Raw genomic sequence first — 15,882 nt, 5'->3', positions numbered from 1 at the left:
CTGGGTTGGGAGAGGGAGAATGGCCATCTTCCTTTATTCATTATTCACATGATTTCAAAACAGTACTTTTTAGCAAGAGTAATTGAATCAGTCTAGAATTAACTTATAAAGCTTTCACCCAGGATATACCTTAATTCTAGAAAGCCTTTCTCTCATCCCTGACTATCCTCGGCCTTCCAAGCTGCTTTCCTTTGACAAAATGATAGTAACATTACAAATACACTTCAAGAGCTTAACCAATGAACTTGAATACTAAAAATTAGTTCCCCCCTTTCCGTACTCATTTAAATCTGAAATGCTTTCTCTGATTATCATAAATAACCTATTTATCCTTTGGATTGTGGCTAACATAATAACTTTCTGTGTATGAAACAAAATATTGTAACAGAATTACTTAAAATGGCTTTTCTGGTCAAGAAAGTGTTTTCGGAATGATTTCTATAGTGTTACTTACTTCACTCATAGGATTTTTCCAAAGTTTAGAGTCAAGTACACAAAGGATTCCTGGGTTTCTTACCAAGCAAATGAGCAGGGAGGCATCCAGTTGGATTGATTTTGGAAGGGTAGGCATTCATCAACTTAGCCCTCACATAAGCGTGAAGTTGTTCATATAATGGTTTAATCTGCAAAGCCCAGGAAGAACGTTTAATACCAAGAGTAGCCAACTCCAATTTTATATCCCCAACACTAGCAATAGGAACTTCTTTAGACAAGTAAAATTTCCCTAAATTATAATTTCTCCTCCTAATATTTTGGTGAATTTGAAAACACCCCTTTTTCCACATATTGATGACTAACTCCACTGCATAAATCAAAAAACATACCTGGAAAAACATAGGTCCCCAAAAATAACAAGATACAAAAAACATTTTTTTTCTCTTTTTTTTTTTTTTTGGAGAGGTTTTGTTTTTTGCTATAGGGCACATGTACTCACCAGACAGACAGAGAGAGACAGAGAGACAGAAAGCAAGAAATCACCCCCCAGGGGAGATGGCCACGCCGCAATCCCTTCTCCTCCATTTTCCTCTCGGGATCTTGGGCACGCATGCACATGCGCCCAGCATGAGTTTAAGCCACTGGGTCCAGGACTCGAACTGCAGTTGACCACATGGGAGTCCAGCAACATAGTCATTATGCTAACTGCTAGTCCCTAAAAAATGATTTTTTGATTTTTAAAGATGTTATTTCCTAGGTTTTTAAATTAAGGTGTAATTTACATGCCATAAAATTCACCCACTTTTAAGAGTATAGTTTCATGAGTTTTATTATTAAACTACAAATGTTGGGAACTCATCAACCCCAAATATTTCCATCACCCTCCAAGAATATCCTGTGCTCATTGCACTCAATTTCACTCCCACTTCACTGAACTGATGTATAGTCTCTATAGTTTTGTCTGTTCTGGACATTTCATATAAATGGAGTCATATAATAAGTGATCTTTGTGTCTGGCGTCTTTCACTTAGAATGTTTTTAGGTCCCTCTATGCCACTGCATATATCGGTAGTTTGTTCCATTTTATTACTGAGTAGTATTCCATTGTGTGACTATATCGGAGTTTATTTATGCATTCACCAATTGAAGGGTGACTGGGTTATCTCCAATGTGGGGCTATTATGAACAATTCTGCTATGGGCTTATGTGTATAAATCTTTCTATGGATATATGTTTACATTTATAAATACTTAAGGTTGGAATAACTAATCATATGGTAAGTGTGCATTTAACTTTTTAAGAAATTGCCAAACTGCCCAGCAGCAGTGATGCATGCTCCTAAGATGCTATGTTCTGCAGGCTGGGACCATGTGGGATGCCCTGGTTTGATTTCCAGTCCAGCCTAAAGGCCAGGCATAGTGGTGTGTATCTGTAATCTCAGTGACACAAGAGGTAGAGCAGGAGGATAGCAAACTTGAGGCTGGCCTGAACAACACAGTAAGATCCTGTCTAGGAAAAAAGAAAGAAAGAAAAAGAACAAAGAAAGAGAAAAATAAGAAGGGAAAAGGAAGGGAAGACAGGAAGGAAGGAAATAATGAAAAAAATTGCAAACCTTTTCCAATTCTTCCCTTTTACATTTTTGCCAACAGTGTATGAGGTCTCCTATATCTCCACATCCTCCTCAACACTTGGTATCCTTTTTTTTTAATTGTCAGAAGGCATGTGTGCTTGCAAAAGAGAGAGAGTGAGCAACCCCCAATGGAGTGTGGTCACAGCACAGTCCCTTCTCGATTTCTCCATCCTGTTGGGATTTGGGGCACACAGGCTTTTTGTTTTGTTTTTCATGCTGCTATGTCTGGAATTCAAACTGTGGTTAGCCATATGGGATCTGACTCCCTTAACCACTAGGCTACAAGGCCAACTCAAGTATCCTTTTGATTATAGACATTCTGGTGGATGTGTAGGGGATTTTTTTCATCATAATTTTAATTTGCATTTACCTGATAACATTTTACTTGCTTAGTTGCCATTTCTATAGTTTCTTCAATGATGTGCCTTGTCAAATCTTTTGCCCATTCCTTTTTTTATTTTTTTGTGGTGGTGGCGGTGGGTCCATCTTCCTTTTTTTTTTTTTCTTTAATTTTTAAATTTCAATTTCTTTTATACATTCAATCACATGTTACTTAATTTGCAAAGTGAGTATTCCAACATGTGTCTGTTTCTTACCAGTCCAGTTAACAATACTATAAAGTTACCTTCGATAGATAATAACCCATTTCTTTGTCCCATAAATGATTTTCCTCTCTATTTTTCTCCTTAATGTCCTTCCTCAGACTCTACTATGGCTACACTCAGCTAACTATGGCTGTGGTAGAGTAGCATCGCATCAGAAGTTTGAACGTGCATGGGTAAATTGGTGGCATGGGGCTCAAAATGAAGGAAAAGGGATATACCCAGGAACATTTTCTGCTCACAAGACTCTCACTTCTTTCTTAGTCAAAGGCTACTGAAATAATAGTATCAATTGTCTGCTAACAAAGGAAGACAATGCCAGCCCCAGGCAGCTCACAGAGACCATTTCTACTTGTAATCTTTCAATTGGTAATTACTGATCAGTGACTGAAAGGAGAAGAAAAACAGCAATTCTGCCCCTCTGTAGTAGATGCCCTATTATTCTCTAGAATCTTTTCAAGCTCAAATTCTCTAACTCTATGAGGCCTGGGAATGGCTAACCAGTGTGTCAAGAACAAGCTAGAATGCCTTTGTTTCTTACTCCTTCTTCCTGTGTGCTGCCCTATGTCTTTCTCCAAATACAATTTTCTGGTTACCTCTGCAAAAATACTCTCCACATCTTCAATTAACTGGGTGCGGTTGTAGTCATAGTTGCCTTCTCCCTCCACTTCATAATCTGCTCTCCAATAATCCCCGTAGTCCTCATAATCTGTTTTTTAAAAAGGAGAAAGAGGAGAACATGAGACAAAAGAAAGGAAGAAAGCATAGTGTACATAGTTAATACTTGCTGGGAAGTTAAAAGAAGACTAAAGGTTTATCACATTTTTGATGCCCTTCTAAACATCAGCTTGAAAAAATGCAAATGAGTAATAGCACTAGCTAATGTCTGTGAAGCTCTTGTTCTGTGCCAGGAGTTTAGCACAAAAACTATACAAGATTGTAGTTATTATAACTCCCCACTGTGCAGATTAACAGCCTATGCATATTTTTAAAATAAATGTTATTATGTATTTAAGATACACTATGATGTGATTGAGTGTATCTATCTATCTGTGTATATCTGTCTATATATGTGTGTGCATGTGTGCCTGTGTGTGTATGCATGATGTAAAATGTGTATTATAGTGAAACAAATTCACATATCCATCATCTCACATGGTTACTTATTTTTTCCCTTTAAGAGAAGCTGTAATCTACTCATTTAGCAAAAATCCTGAAGAGAATCTATTCTTAACAACAGTCTTCATGTTGTACATTAGATCTCAAGACTTGTTCATCCCACATACCTGCTACTTTTTATCCTTTCACCAACATCTCCTCATTTCTTCCTCCCACCCTACCCCTGGTAACTACTGTGTTATTATCTATCTCTGTGTATTTGAACCTTTTTTTTTTTTTTAAGATTCCACATATATGTGAGATAATGCCATAGTTTTCTATTTGTGTCTGGCATATTTTACTCAATATAGTGTCCTCCAGGTCTATCCATGTTGTGGCAGATGACAAGATGGCTTCCTTTTTAAAGATTGAATAATATTCATATTATTCACAATTTCTTGATCCATTTTCCACCGATAGACTCTTAAGTTATTTTTATATCTTGGCTACTGTGAATAATGCTATGATGAACATGAGACTGCAGATACCTTTCTGAAGTAGCGATTCCATTTATTTTGGATATATACCAGAAAGTGGGTTGCTGAGTCATATGGTAATTTTATTTTTAATTTTTTAAAGGATCTTCCATACTGTTTTCCATAAGAACTGCTTCAATAAACATTCCCATCAACAGCCTGTGCTTAGGGTGGTTAAATCACTTGTCCAACATCACATAGCTAATAAGGGACAGAGGCATATTTCCACATCTTCAATTAACTGGGTGCGGTTGTAGTCATAGTTGCCTTCTCCCTCCACTTCATAATCTGCTCTCCAATAATCCCCGTAGTCCTCATAATCTGTTTTTTAAAAAGGAGAAAGAGGAGAACATGAGACAAAAGAAAGGAAGAAAGCATAGTGTACATAGTTAATACTTGCTGGGAAGTTAAAAGAAGACTAAAGGTTTATCACATTTTTGATGCCCTTCTAAACATCAGCTTGAAAAAATGCAAATGAGTAATAGCACTAGCTAATGTCTGTGAAGCTCTTGTTCTGTGCCAGGAGTTTAGCACAAAAACTATACAAGATTGTAGTTATTATAACTCCCCACTGTGCAGATTAACAGCCTATGCATATTTTTAAAATAAATGTTATTATGTATTTAAGATACACTATGATGTGATTGAGTGTATCTATCTATCTGTGTATATCTGTCTATATATGTGTGTGCATGTGTGCCTGTGTGTGTATGCATGATGTAAAATGTGTATTATAGTGAAACAAATTCACATATCCATCATCTCACATGGTTACTTATTTTTTCCCTTTAAGAGAAGCTGTAATCTACTCATTTAGCAAAAATCCTGAAGAGAATCTATTCTTAACAACAGTCTTCATGTTGTACATTAGATCTCAAGACTTGTTCATCCCACATACCTGCTACTTTTTATCCTTTCACCAACATCTCCTCATTTCTTCCTCCCACCCTACCCCTGGTAACTACTGTGTTATTATCTATCTCTGTGTATTTGAACCTTTTTTTTTTTTTTAAGATTCCACATATATGTGAGATAATGCCATAGTTTTCTATTTGTGTCTGGCATATTTTACTCAATATAGTGTCCTCCAGGTCTATCCATGTTGTGGCAGATGACAAGATGGCTTCCTTTTTAAAGATTGAATAATATTCATATTATTCACAATTTCTTGATCCATTTTCCACCGATAGACTCTTAAGTTATTTTTATATCTTGGCTACTGTGAATAATGCTATGATGAACATGAGACTGCAGATACCTTTCTGAAGTAGCGATTCCATTTATTTTGGATATATACCAGAAAGTGGGTTGCTGAGTCATATGGTAATTTTATTTTTAATTTTTTAAAGGATCTTCCATACTGTTTTCCATAAGAACTGCTTCAATAAACATTCCCATCAACAGCCTGTGCTTAGGGTGGTTAAATCACTTGTCCAACATCACATAGCTAATAAGGGACAGAGGCATATTCCTAGTCTCTTTACCCTGCCCCTCTCTACTCTGTCCATAGGTCAGTTTGCATATTTAGCTTTAAAACATGTAATTGGGGGGGAGGTGACAAATGGTGTGGTGGTTGGAGGCGCTGGATTCCCACATGGCCGACTACGGTTTGAGTCCCGGGCCTGGTGGCTTGCTTTCTCTCTCTCTCTCTCTGGTCAAATTAAGAATAATAATAAATTGAATTAATTAAATAAATAATTCTTAAAAAAACATGCAATTGGGTCTCTGAGGTTTTTTTTTTTTAATTTTCATTTTGTTCAGGGACTTATATTTTCAGATCTGAACCAATTCACCTTAATTACTGTGGCAGTGAGCCTGTGTTTGTCTGTAAATTATATGTATGCATGACATATCTCTATGAATTTTATTTACTATCTCATCAGGAAACGAGTTTGTGTTATGGTATTAGCTAATAAAATTGGTAAATGTGTTTTAATAATTTTTATGTTTACACATACACTGGCAATAAGTGACCAAGAAGATGAGAGAAATAAATATTTTGATGGAAGGATATGCAGGATATTATTTTTTTAAATGGTGATAAGCTACTGTCTCTAACTTGCCAAAGGCTTGAGAACATGAGTTTAACTGGCAGAGGAAGAAATTTAGAAGCAATGAATGAGAAAAAAAAAATTCTTCCTTACTCAACCCCAGAGGGCAATGAGTCACCAAAACATAAAGTTATTCATAATGTTACGACTTCAGTTCATTATTCAGGCTGGAGAATAAGTTAAGAGATATGGAAATTCCTTCCCATGTTAGAATTTTTATTACCACATGATTTGAGCTATAATTACAAATGCAGAAAATAGGTTTCCAGCCTAATCTATTTTTTTTTTCTTTCTAGAACATAATCCTGAAGTAGGCATGCAAATAGCCTTTGAGAATGAACTGTGGCCATAAGGGTTTTAGTGAAGGATAGTGTCTGTCTTTCATCTTATCTGGTAAATAGGATACTCACTCCATTTCCAGACTCTCTCAGACACCCTTGGTGACCTGAGACTTTCCTGAATAACTTATAATTCATAATTTGTGGGTAATTAATTAAGGCTCCATAGTTGAGTCTCATTCCTGAGCTCTTCAAACTGCAGAATGCCAATGTACCTTTTATTACTCTCTGGTATTTCTTCCTAGGCAAATAACCTGGATTGTTCAACAGATGATCAATAGTTGAGGGCTATCTCTGATATCAAAAGGCAGGCATGGTAACACATGAGAAATATCCCCATAGCCGCATAGCCCCATAGAGAGCTTCAGGACCTCTATGGACCAATAAACTTACTGTTTGCTCTTGCCATCTCATTTTTCAGGACCACGTACTCTTCATATAATGGCCTCAGCTGCTTGCCCACCTGAGACCTCCAACCTTCCCAAGCCCAGAGCCTCTCGTTGTAGTCTGTGCTCTTTGTCATTATGTCGTCCAAGCCTGTTATTGCAAAGCACCCAAAGGAAAATGAACATACGTTTGTAAACATTTTATTTGTAAACAATTTTATAAACTTTAAAGAATTAACAGTAAGGTTGGGATTTCTATACACAAATAGTAAGCAGAGCAGACTGAGGTAGAATTGAAGAAAACAATCTCTTTACAATAACCAGAAAAATTACAAGATACCTAGGAATAAACCTAACCAAAGAAGTCAAAGATCTCTACAAGGAAATCTACAAAAATATTGTTAAAAAATTTAAAATGACACACAAAAAAGTGGAAAGATACCCCATGTTCCTGGATTGGGAGAATATAATCAAAATGTCAATTCTACCCTAAGTAATCTACAAATTTAATGCAATCCCAATCAAATTACCAGAGATACTCTTCACAGATTTAGAAAAAAAAATCATAAAATTTGTCTGGAATCATAAAAGACCCTGTATTGCCAAAATAATACTGTGGAAGATGAGTGGAATAGGAGACACCTCACTCCCTGACCTCAAAATATATTACAAAGCTGTGATAATCAAAATAGCTTGGTACTAGCACAAAAACAGGCATGTAGACCAATGGAACTGAATAGAGACCTCAGAAATAAACACAAAACATATAGCCAACTGATTTTTGACAAAGGGCACCAGATAATACAGTGAGAAAAAGAAAATCTCTTTAGTAAATGGTACCAGGAAAAACTGGGTATCCATCTGCAGAAAGAGGAAACTGGACCCCTATCTTTCACCACTAACAAAAGTCAACTCAAAATGGATCAAAGATCTAAACCTAAGACCACAAACTATAAAATTACTGGTGGAAAACACAGGGGAAACTCAGAGACATTAGAGTAGGCAAAGACTTCTTAAATAAGACCCTCCCCAAAGCACAGGTAATAACCCTCAAAATAGACAAGTAGGATTATATCATGTTAAAAAGCTTCTGCACAGCAAAAGAAACAATAATAAGAGTGAATTGACAACCCTCAGAATGAGAGAATATATTTGCAAACTAGGCCTCAGATAAGGGATTGATAACCAGAATATACAGGGAATTCAAACATCTTACTTGAAAAGAAAAAAATCAACCTAATTAAAAGATGGACAAATGAGCTTAACAGACAACTCTCAAAGACATATGAATGGCCAAAAAAGCATATGAAAAAATGCTCAGCATCACTTATCATAAGGGAGATGCTAATTAAAACCACAATGAGATACCACCTAACCCTAGTCAGAATAGCTAAGATTAAAAATATATAAAGAATGATAAGTGCTGGCAAGGCTGTGGAGAAAAGGGAACTCTCCTACACTGTTGGAGGGAATGTATAGCCACTGTGGAGAACAGTATGGAGGTTCCTCAAAGACCTACAAATAGAACTACCATATGATCCAGCAATTCCACCCCTGGGTATCTACCAAAAAAAACAGGAATACATTCAGTTGGAAAACCACTTGCATGTCCATGTTTATTGTAAAATTATTCACAATTGCTAAGACATGGGGCCAACCCAAATGTCCACAAACAGATGAATAGATTGAAAAAGTGTGACATATATACACTACAGAACACTACTCAGCCATTAAAAAAAAAAAGATCCTGGTGTTTGATAGAAAGTGGACAAATATGAAAGATTTACTGCTAAGTAAAGTAAGTCAGACTATGAAAGAGAGACATTATATGTTCCCACTCAATATATACTAAATGTCTGCATTCTATGGCAGAAACTGAAAGATTGGGAAGTATAAAGGCATGGAGTGCAACTGTGAATACTATAGACAGTATGGGAGGGGACTGGGTAATGGGGAAGGGTGAGAGGGAGGGAATCAAAGGGAATAAGAAAGAAGCAAAACATTTTAAGGGACACGAAAACAGAAAATTATCTGTTGTTAATGTATATGGTAATATCTTTAACTGAACCAATATACGGTGTATTCATGATGGGAGAAATAAAAGTAAGGTCGGCAGATACCAAGGTCATAAAGTTATTAAGTTAAGTCTCATGATTTGTTAATTTCCTCACTTTTACTGTAGTTGCAAATATGTCCCCAAAGAAACTTGAAATAATTTAACTACTAGCTTAATTAAAGTTTTTGAATGTGATAGAATTAACAGTGAGGTTTTGTTAACAGTTAAGAGAGCATTTATGTGATGGAACACACATCTCTGAAATCTCACCATTGTTGGGTTATCTATATGAGAAGCACAGTATTACCATCTAATGTAAACACCATTTTTAAAACTTGAGAGAAAAAATAAATTTCATAATCATTGCCCCAAATTGAAAGCCTACCTGGCTCAAGCAATAAGCACTCCAGAGGATTATTTGGATTACAAACTTCTCCAGTACTGTAGATGGTGCTCATTGTATTTAGAATAGTGTTTAACTGCAAATTAAAGATAATAAACAATGTTAAAAATAGAATGCTGACATAAAGTTTTCCTTTTTGGCCATGTGACTTTTTGATGCCTCAAAACATAACAATTGACATCTTTGCCAAGTATCTTCCTCTATGAATGGAAGACATATTTCAGTAAAGTTTTCCCACTGTCAACCAGTACAAAGATTTATAAACACATGATAAATATATGTGGGGTAATTGAAATAAACAGATCTTTTTAACCACCAAGAATATTTTTCACCTATACATATAAAGAGAAGTTCATTCTTTTTGTTTTATTTCATTCAGTATTTACTGAAACTCTATTATGTTCTGTAGTCTGACAATTATGAAATGAACAAGTTGCTGGCTCTCAAGAACCCCAAAGTCATGAGACAATGAGGCATCTATAAAGACAATAACTGAGAACAGAATAGCAAGTGTTATAACTTTCATCAAAAAGTAATATGGCACTATAGGAGGACTAATAACTTGAATGCTTAGGAATGGCTTCAAAGAGAAGGGACAGAGCCAGCAGGTGGCATGGTGGTTAAGGCACTGGAGTCCCACATGGCTGACCCACAGTTGAAGCCGCAGACCTGGTGGCTTGAAAATCACACCGGGCACGTGCGTGTGTGCCCAAAATCCTAGGAGAAGAAGGGATTGCAGTGTGGCCATCCCTCCTGAGGGGTGATTTCTCACTTTCCCTTTCTCTGTTTCTCTCAGGTGAGTGTATGCACTCTATGAGGGAGGAAAAAAAAGACAGGTCCAATTGGTGATGTGGTGGTGAAGGCAGCTGTATCACACATGGCTGACCACACAGTTTGAGTCCCAGTCCAGGTAGCTTGAGAAACATCCTGGACATGTGTACCTGTGTGCCCAAAATCCGAAAAGGAGGGAGATAAGGAGAAGAAGGAATTGTGGTGTGGCCATCTCCATGGGGGAGGGGGTGTTGATTTCTCACTTTCCTTTTCTCCCTCCTCCTGCCCCCAGCAAGATCACACACACTGTAGCAAATAAATAATTAAATAAATAAACTTTATTTGAAATTGTTTTAAAATGAAAAAGAAAGCCTGAATATAGTCTTAGACTGCCTTAGTACATGTAGAGCACAGACTGCACAATGTCATATTCGTACTCACCTCTGTGCGGACCAAAGTCCACTCAGAGTGCTACAAAGCTCAGTTCAAGGATACTGACAAAATGAAGACCAACTAGGACTGGTGAGGAGACTCAAAACCATTGTATAGCAGAAAATCAACAAAGTAAAGGATGTTTAGTCTGGAGAAAGAAAGAGCTCATTTAAAAAATTAGCTGCTTTCATTTATTTAAAGACTATTTTGGAAGGGACCAGCAGATGACATAATGGTCATATTGCTGGACTCCCATGTAGTAGACCACGGTTCAAATCCTGGACCCAGCAGCTTAAAACTCACACAGGGCATGTGTGCACACGTGCCCCAAACCCCAAGAGGAGAATAGAGGAGACGGGACTGCGGTGTGGCTATCCCTTCTGGGAAGTGATTTCTTGCTTTCTCTGTCTCTCCAGTGAGCGCATGCACCCTATAGCACAAATCCCCCCCCCCCCCCCCCCCCGCCCCAAGTAAAAACTATTATGGAAAAGAGCAGTATGAATCTAGAAGGTAGAACCAGGTGGAAGTAAGTCACTTTACACTCAATAGAGGGAGGATTTTCCATTAATTGAAGGGACTCACATGGAATGGTTGTCTTGTGAAGAGCTGAATCTCAATTTGAACTGAGGTTGTTAGCCACTTGTTAAAGAAGTCACAAAGGACAGTTAAAGATAAAAGGGGGAAAGAATCAGACTCCACATGGAACTTTCCTAGCTTTGCACTATTGACATTTTGAACCAGATCATTCTTTGTTATGGGGAGCTGCCCTGTGCTCTGTAAAATGTTCAACAGCATCCCTACTTATTAGATGCCAACAGTATCCCCAAGATGTGACAACCAAAAATGTTTCCAAACATAGTCAAATTTCCCCAGGAGGCAAAATCACCCTAGTTGAGAACCAATGATATAGACCAAATATATTCTTCAAGCTTCCTAATCCTCAGGAAGGTGACTTTTGCAGAGAATATCCATATGTACCACAATGCCTCATATAATCCCAATTTGATTCTGTGTCTGAACCTAACTATTGCCAGTATCTTCTTTCACAGTCAAAAAGATTCTAGTTTGAAAAATAAATTATATAGTCACTCTACCGAGGCACAAAGCTCTTTCCAATGCCAGTATTACTATCTTTGCTGAGAAAGAAAGCAGTTACAGGTGAGATTTATGGTTAATATTTCACAAACATTTGAACTCTTGGGATCAATACTAAAATGTTCATAAGCATACTTGTTTTCTTTTATCTTCTGAGAGCACTGAAGACCCAGTCTGCTGAAGGGCCTTCAACTGAAGCTTTTCTGTGGTATCCTGAATTTCTTGTAGTGGATATCTTTTAGATTGATTTGACTGTTCCTCATAAAAGGCAGTCCATTTGGCCCCAGCTTCATTCTGAAATAACAAAAAATAAAATTGAGGTCAGAATGGCATTTCATGAACAGATCGAACAGGAGAAAAAGTCCAAATAACGTCTAGTGGAACATCTAATATTTCCCGAGAGGTTTAGTCTTCTACTTTGCTGAAGGACAAGATTTAGGTTAAGAGGAACCAGGCCACTTTTGGTCACTCTCTCTTTCTGGCTCAGTGCCTAGTTTTTCCAAAGGGCCCTGTCCCCAGTACTGGAAATAAGTACTCACAGATAATTCACATTGTGGGACCCCGGAATTTATATTCTTAGTGCTGTGATGCAGGTGAATAGGCCAGAGATTCAAAGATGAATACTCTAAGAGGAGAACCCGATAGAGCTCTGAATGGACATAATGTGGATACAGATATTCATGATGATGGGAACCATGAGAAATGAGAACCAGTTGACAACACACTCCTAGACACCACAACATACCCCAAGGGTTCCAATTTTTAATTATGACTTCAATAGAAGGTTGCCCAGAATATGGCCATTTAGTATCCATGGTGATTTCCTTTTGTGAAAATAATTGCCAGAGGTTACATACACTTGCTAAAGAGAGTCAGAGACATAGGGGGCAGGGAGAAATCACCTCCCAGAGGGGTAAGATCATGACACAATCCCTCCTCTTTCATTTCTGTATCTTGTCAAGATTATAAGTGCACATGCATCCAGCATGGCTTTTATTTTTATTTTTATTATTTTGTAGAGAGATTTTTACTTTAGGGAGCCTGTACTCACTGGAGAGACAGAGAGAGACAGAGCGACAGAAAGACAGAAAGCAAGAAATCACCCCCCGGGGGATGGTCATGCCACAATCCCTTCTCTTCCATTCTCCTCTCGGGATCTTGGGCACGTACATATATTCGCTGGTGTGTTTTAAGTTGCCTGGTCTGGTACTCGAACCATGGTAGACTACATGGGAGTCCAGTGCCATAACCATTATGCCATTTACTGGTCCCTTCAGCATGTTTTTCAAGCCAAGGTTCTGACTCAAACCATGTAGTTCTCCCTATCAAATCTGGCTCCCCCAATCATCAGACCATGGGGCTGGCCCCGTGGTGACTTTCTATCAACAACAACAACAAAAAAGAAGGTGATGACTCCAGGACACACACTTGTCCCCTATCTTAAACCTCAGTAGAGAAATGGACATCTCGGGACTGGCAGGTGGCATGGTGGTTGAGGGTGCTGGACTCCCACATGGCTGACCATGGTATGAGTCCTGGACCTGGCAGCTTGTTTTCTTGCTTTTTCTCTCTCTCTCTGTTTCTCACTCTAGACAAATTGAAAGTAACAATAATGATAAATCAAATAAAGGAAATAATTCTTAAAAAAAGAAAGAAAGAGAGAAAGGGTAAATGGACTTCCCCAGACTTCTCTACTGTAGTATTCTCTCAACACACAAATTCATTTATCAAAAACTAAAGTGAGTAATGACTTTATACATCACACTGCTCTAGACCACGCAAAAAAGGTAGTGTGGTGTATGAGGCAAGTAAGAGTTTCATTCCTGGGGTTAGCTATCTCTGACTAGCTCTGTGACCTTGGGAAAATTATTTAACCTCCCTGGACTACACTTATTTTACCTGCAAAATAGAGTAATATCAGGACTTACCTCAAGGAGTTGTTTTAAGGATTAGAATAACAAATAAAAAGATGCTTACCAGAGTGCCTAACACATCCTAAGCATTTAATAAATATTAGTTATTTTTATTATTTATAGAGAAAAATTCCTTATCCTGTAGTTGTTCACAATTTTATCAGACAGATAGGTATGTATCATAAATGTTTCATTCATGAAACGTGAGAGTATATGATAACGTATGGACTATGAGTGGACCAATAGTTTCTGTCATAAGAAAGGAGAAACTCATGCAAGTAACTCATGCATAGCCAAGCCCTCATGAAAAGGTTGAACTTTAAGGGAGACTTTAAAGTAGATACTACCTGGAGCCGATTTCATAAGTACAGCAGTAATATGCTGCTCAAGAGAAGCTGGATCCTACATGCAACCATGGCTTGACTTCCCCAGTCCAGTAAGCCATAAACATTCTGGACACACACACAAGTGCCCAAGATCTGAAGGGCTGGAGAAATTGAAGGAGGGGATTGTGGCATGACAAGACCCTGTGAAGGATGTTTCTCTCTTTTTCTCTCTCTCTCTCTCATGCATGATGCATGCACATGTCCTGTATCATGAATACAGAAAGAAAAGTAGTTAAGAGTTCAGTGGGTATAGAATACTTTATAAAGTAATTTACTTCATTTTATCTTCTCAACAACCCTACGACATAGAAAATCACTCTGTATTCATTTTTCATATTGCAGAAAGGTGGTGAGAAATAAACAGAGGTGATGGCAACCAACCACCAGCATTCGATTCTGGCCCCAGTGGCAGACTACGGTTCCCATGATCCCTGCCTTCTGGTGCTCACACTGTAGTGTGATTTCCTCTGCTTGAGAATGAGTAGAAGTAGAAGCGAGTATGTGACTTGTTTGTAGCCGACAACATAGCAAATGTGACAGGATGTATTTAGTTATGTTATGTAAGATTACAAAGTTTATCTTCCTAGAAGACTCTCTCTCTTTCTGGTTTTAATCCAGCAAAATGCCATATCATGAATTACGCTATGAAAAATGGCCACATGGCAGGAAATTGAGGATGACCTCTAATCAATACTCTGCAGTAAACTAAGGAATTATACTCTGCAGTAACCTAAGGAACTTTGTTCAGCAGCATGCAAGATTCTAAATGCTAACATCAGTCACATCAGGTTGGAAGTGGATCTGCCCCCAGTTGAGCCTCAGATGAGATCCAGCTCTAGCCAGCACTTTGAATGCAACATTATGAGACTTAGAAACTGAAGATCCAGGGGATCAGCTCTGTAACACAGTGGTAATGCTCCGCTCGAGAGAAGCCAGATACCACATGGCAATGGTGGTTCAAATTCCTGGCTAGGTCAGCATGAAACATGCTGGGCACGTGCACAAGTACCCAGGATCTTGACAGGCTTGAGGACTAGAAGAAGGGGATTGCTGCGTGACTAGACTTTGGGAATAGGATCTCCTTCATCATTTTTTAAAAAAAAAATTATAAGAAGAAGGGAAGATAACAAGAAGAGAAGAAGAGAAAGAAAAGAAGAAGGAGAAGAAGAAGAAACTGAAGATCTAAACTGTGCCTGGACTCCTGACCCACATAAACTGGGATAATAATGAGTGTTATTCTGAACTGCTAAGCTTGTGATAATTTTTACAAAGTAATTAAATATTATTGATTCCACAGATAGGATTCCAGGCATGACTACGTCCAGTCCAAGGAATTTTGTTTTTATTCTGTTAGTACTAGACAGTCTCTGAGAGGTACTGATAGAAATGGTACATGGAAGTGACTGTTAACAGACCAGAAAAAAATATAAAGGAACCAGTGACAGTGAAAATGGCAAATAGTTTCTCTCCTCATTGAACACTCCCAATGTCTCAGAAACTGCCTCTTGATCAATATTCATGACAACTGTGTGAAGGAATTGTTATACTCTCCAGTTCACAAATGAAGGAAATGAGACACAGAGCAGGCAAGTAACTTTCCTTAAGTCACTTTCCTTAGGTCATACAGCAAGTAATTGGAATACCCCAGGTGTCATCCCGCCTATGCATACCTCTGAAATTCAGGCTAGCAACCATTGTCCTGTAGATTGTATATGACAGTCTAGTCTTCTCTTTAATATGCAGGAGTAGG

The 15,882-nt window shown here is 37.9% G+C and overlaps 1 protein-coding gene across 1 annotated transcript in view; it reads right to left on the bottom strand.

Moving 5' to 3' along the window:
• ACE2 (angiotensin converting enzyme 2) overlaps positions 1 to 15,882 on the bottom strand; it is a 53,361-nt gene that overhangs the window by 25,107 nt on the left and 12,372 nt on the right. Inside the window, exons 2-6 of the mRNA XM_006164692.3 lie at positions 11,969 to 12,127; positions 9,518 to 9,611; positions 7,084 to 7,227; positions 3,264 to 3,376; positions 518 to 623 (exon numbers count right to left, since the gene is read on the bottom strand). Coding sequence (XP_006164754.1) covers positions 518 to 623; positions 3,264 to 3,376; positions 7,084 to 7,227; positions 9,518 to 9,611; positions 11,969 to 12,127 — 616 coding nt within the window. The remainder of the gene's footprint in view (positions 1 to 517; positions 624 to 3,263; positions 3,377 to 7,083; positions 7,228 to 9,517; positions 9,612 to 11,968; positions 12,128 to 15,882) is intronic.

This window comes from Tupaia chinensis, unplaced genomic scaffold (assembly GCF_000334495.1).
Source record: "Tupaia chinensis unplaced genomic scaffold, TupChi_1.0 Scaffold143678_1, whole genome shotgun sequence".
Lineage (NCBI taxonomy): Eukaryota > Metazoa > Chordata > Mammalia > Scandentia > Tupaiidae > Tupaia > Tupaia belangeri.
This window is presented reverse-complemented; position numbering and strand designations above follow the sequence as displayed.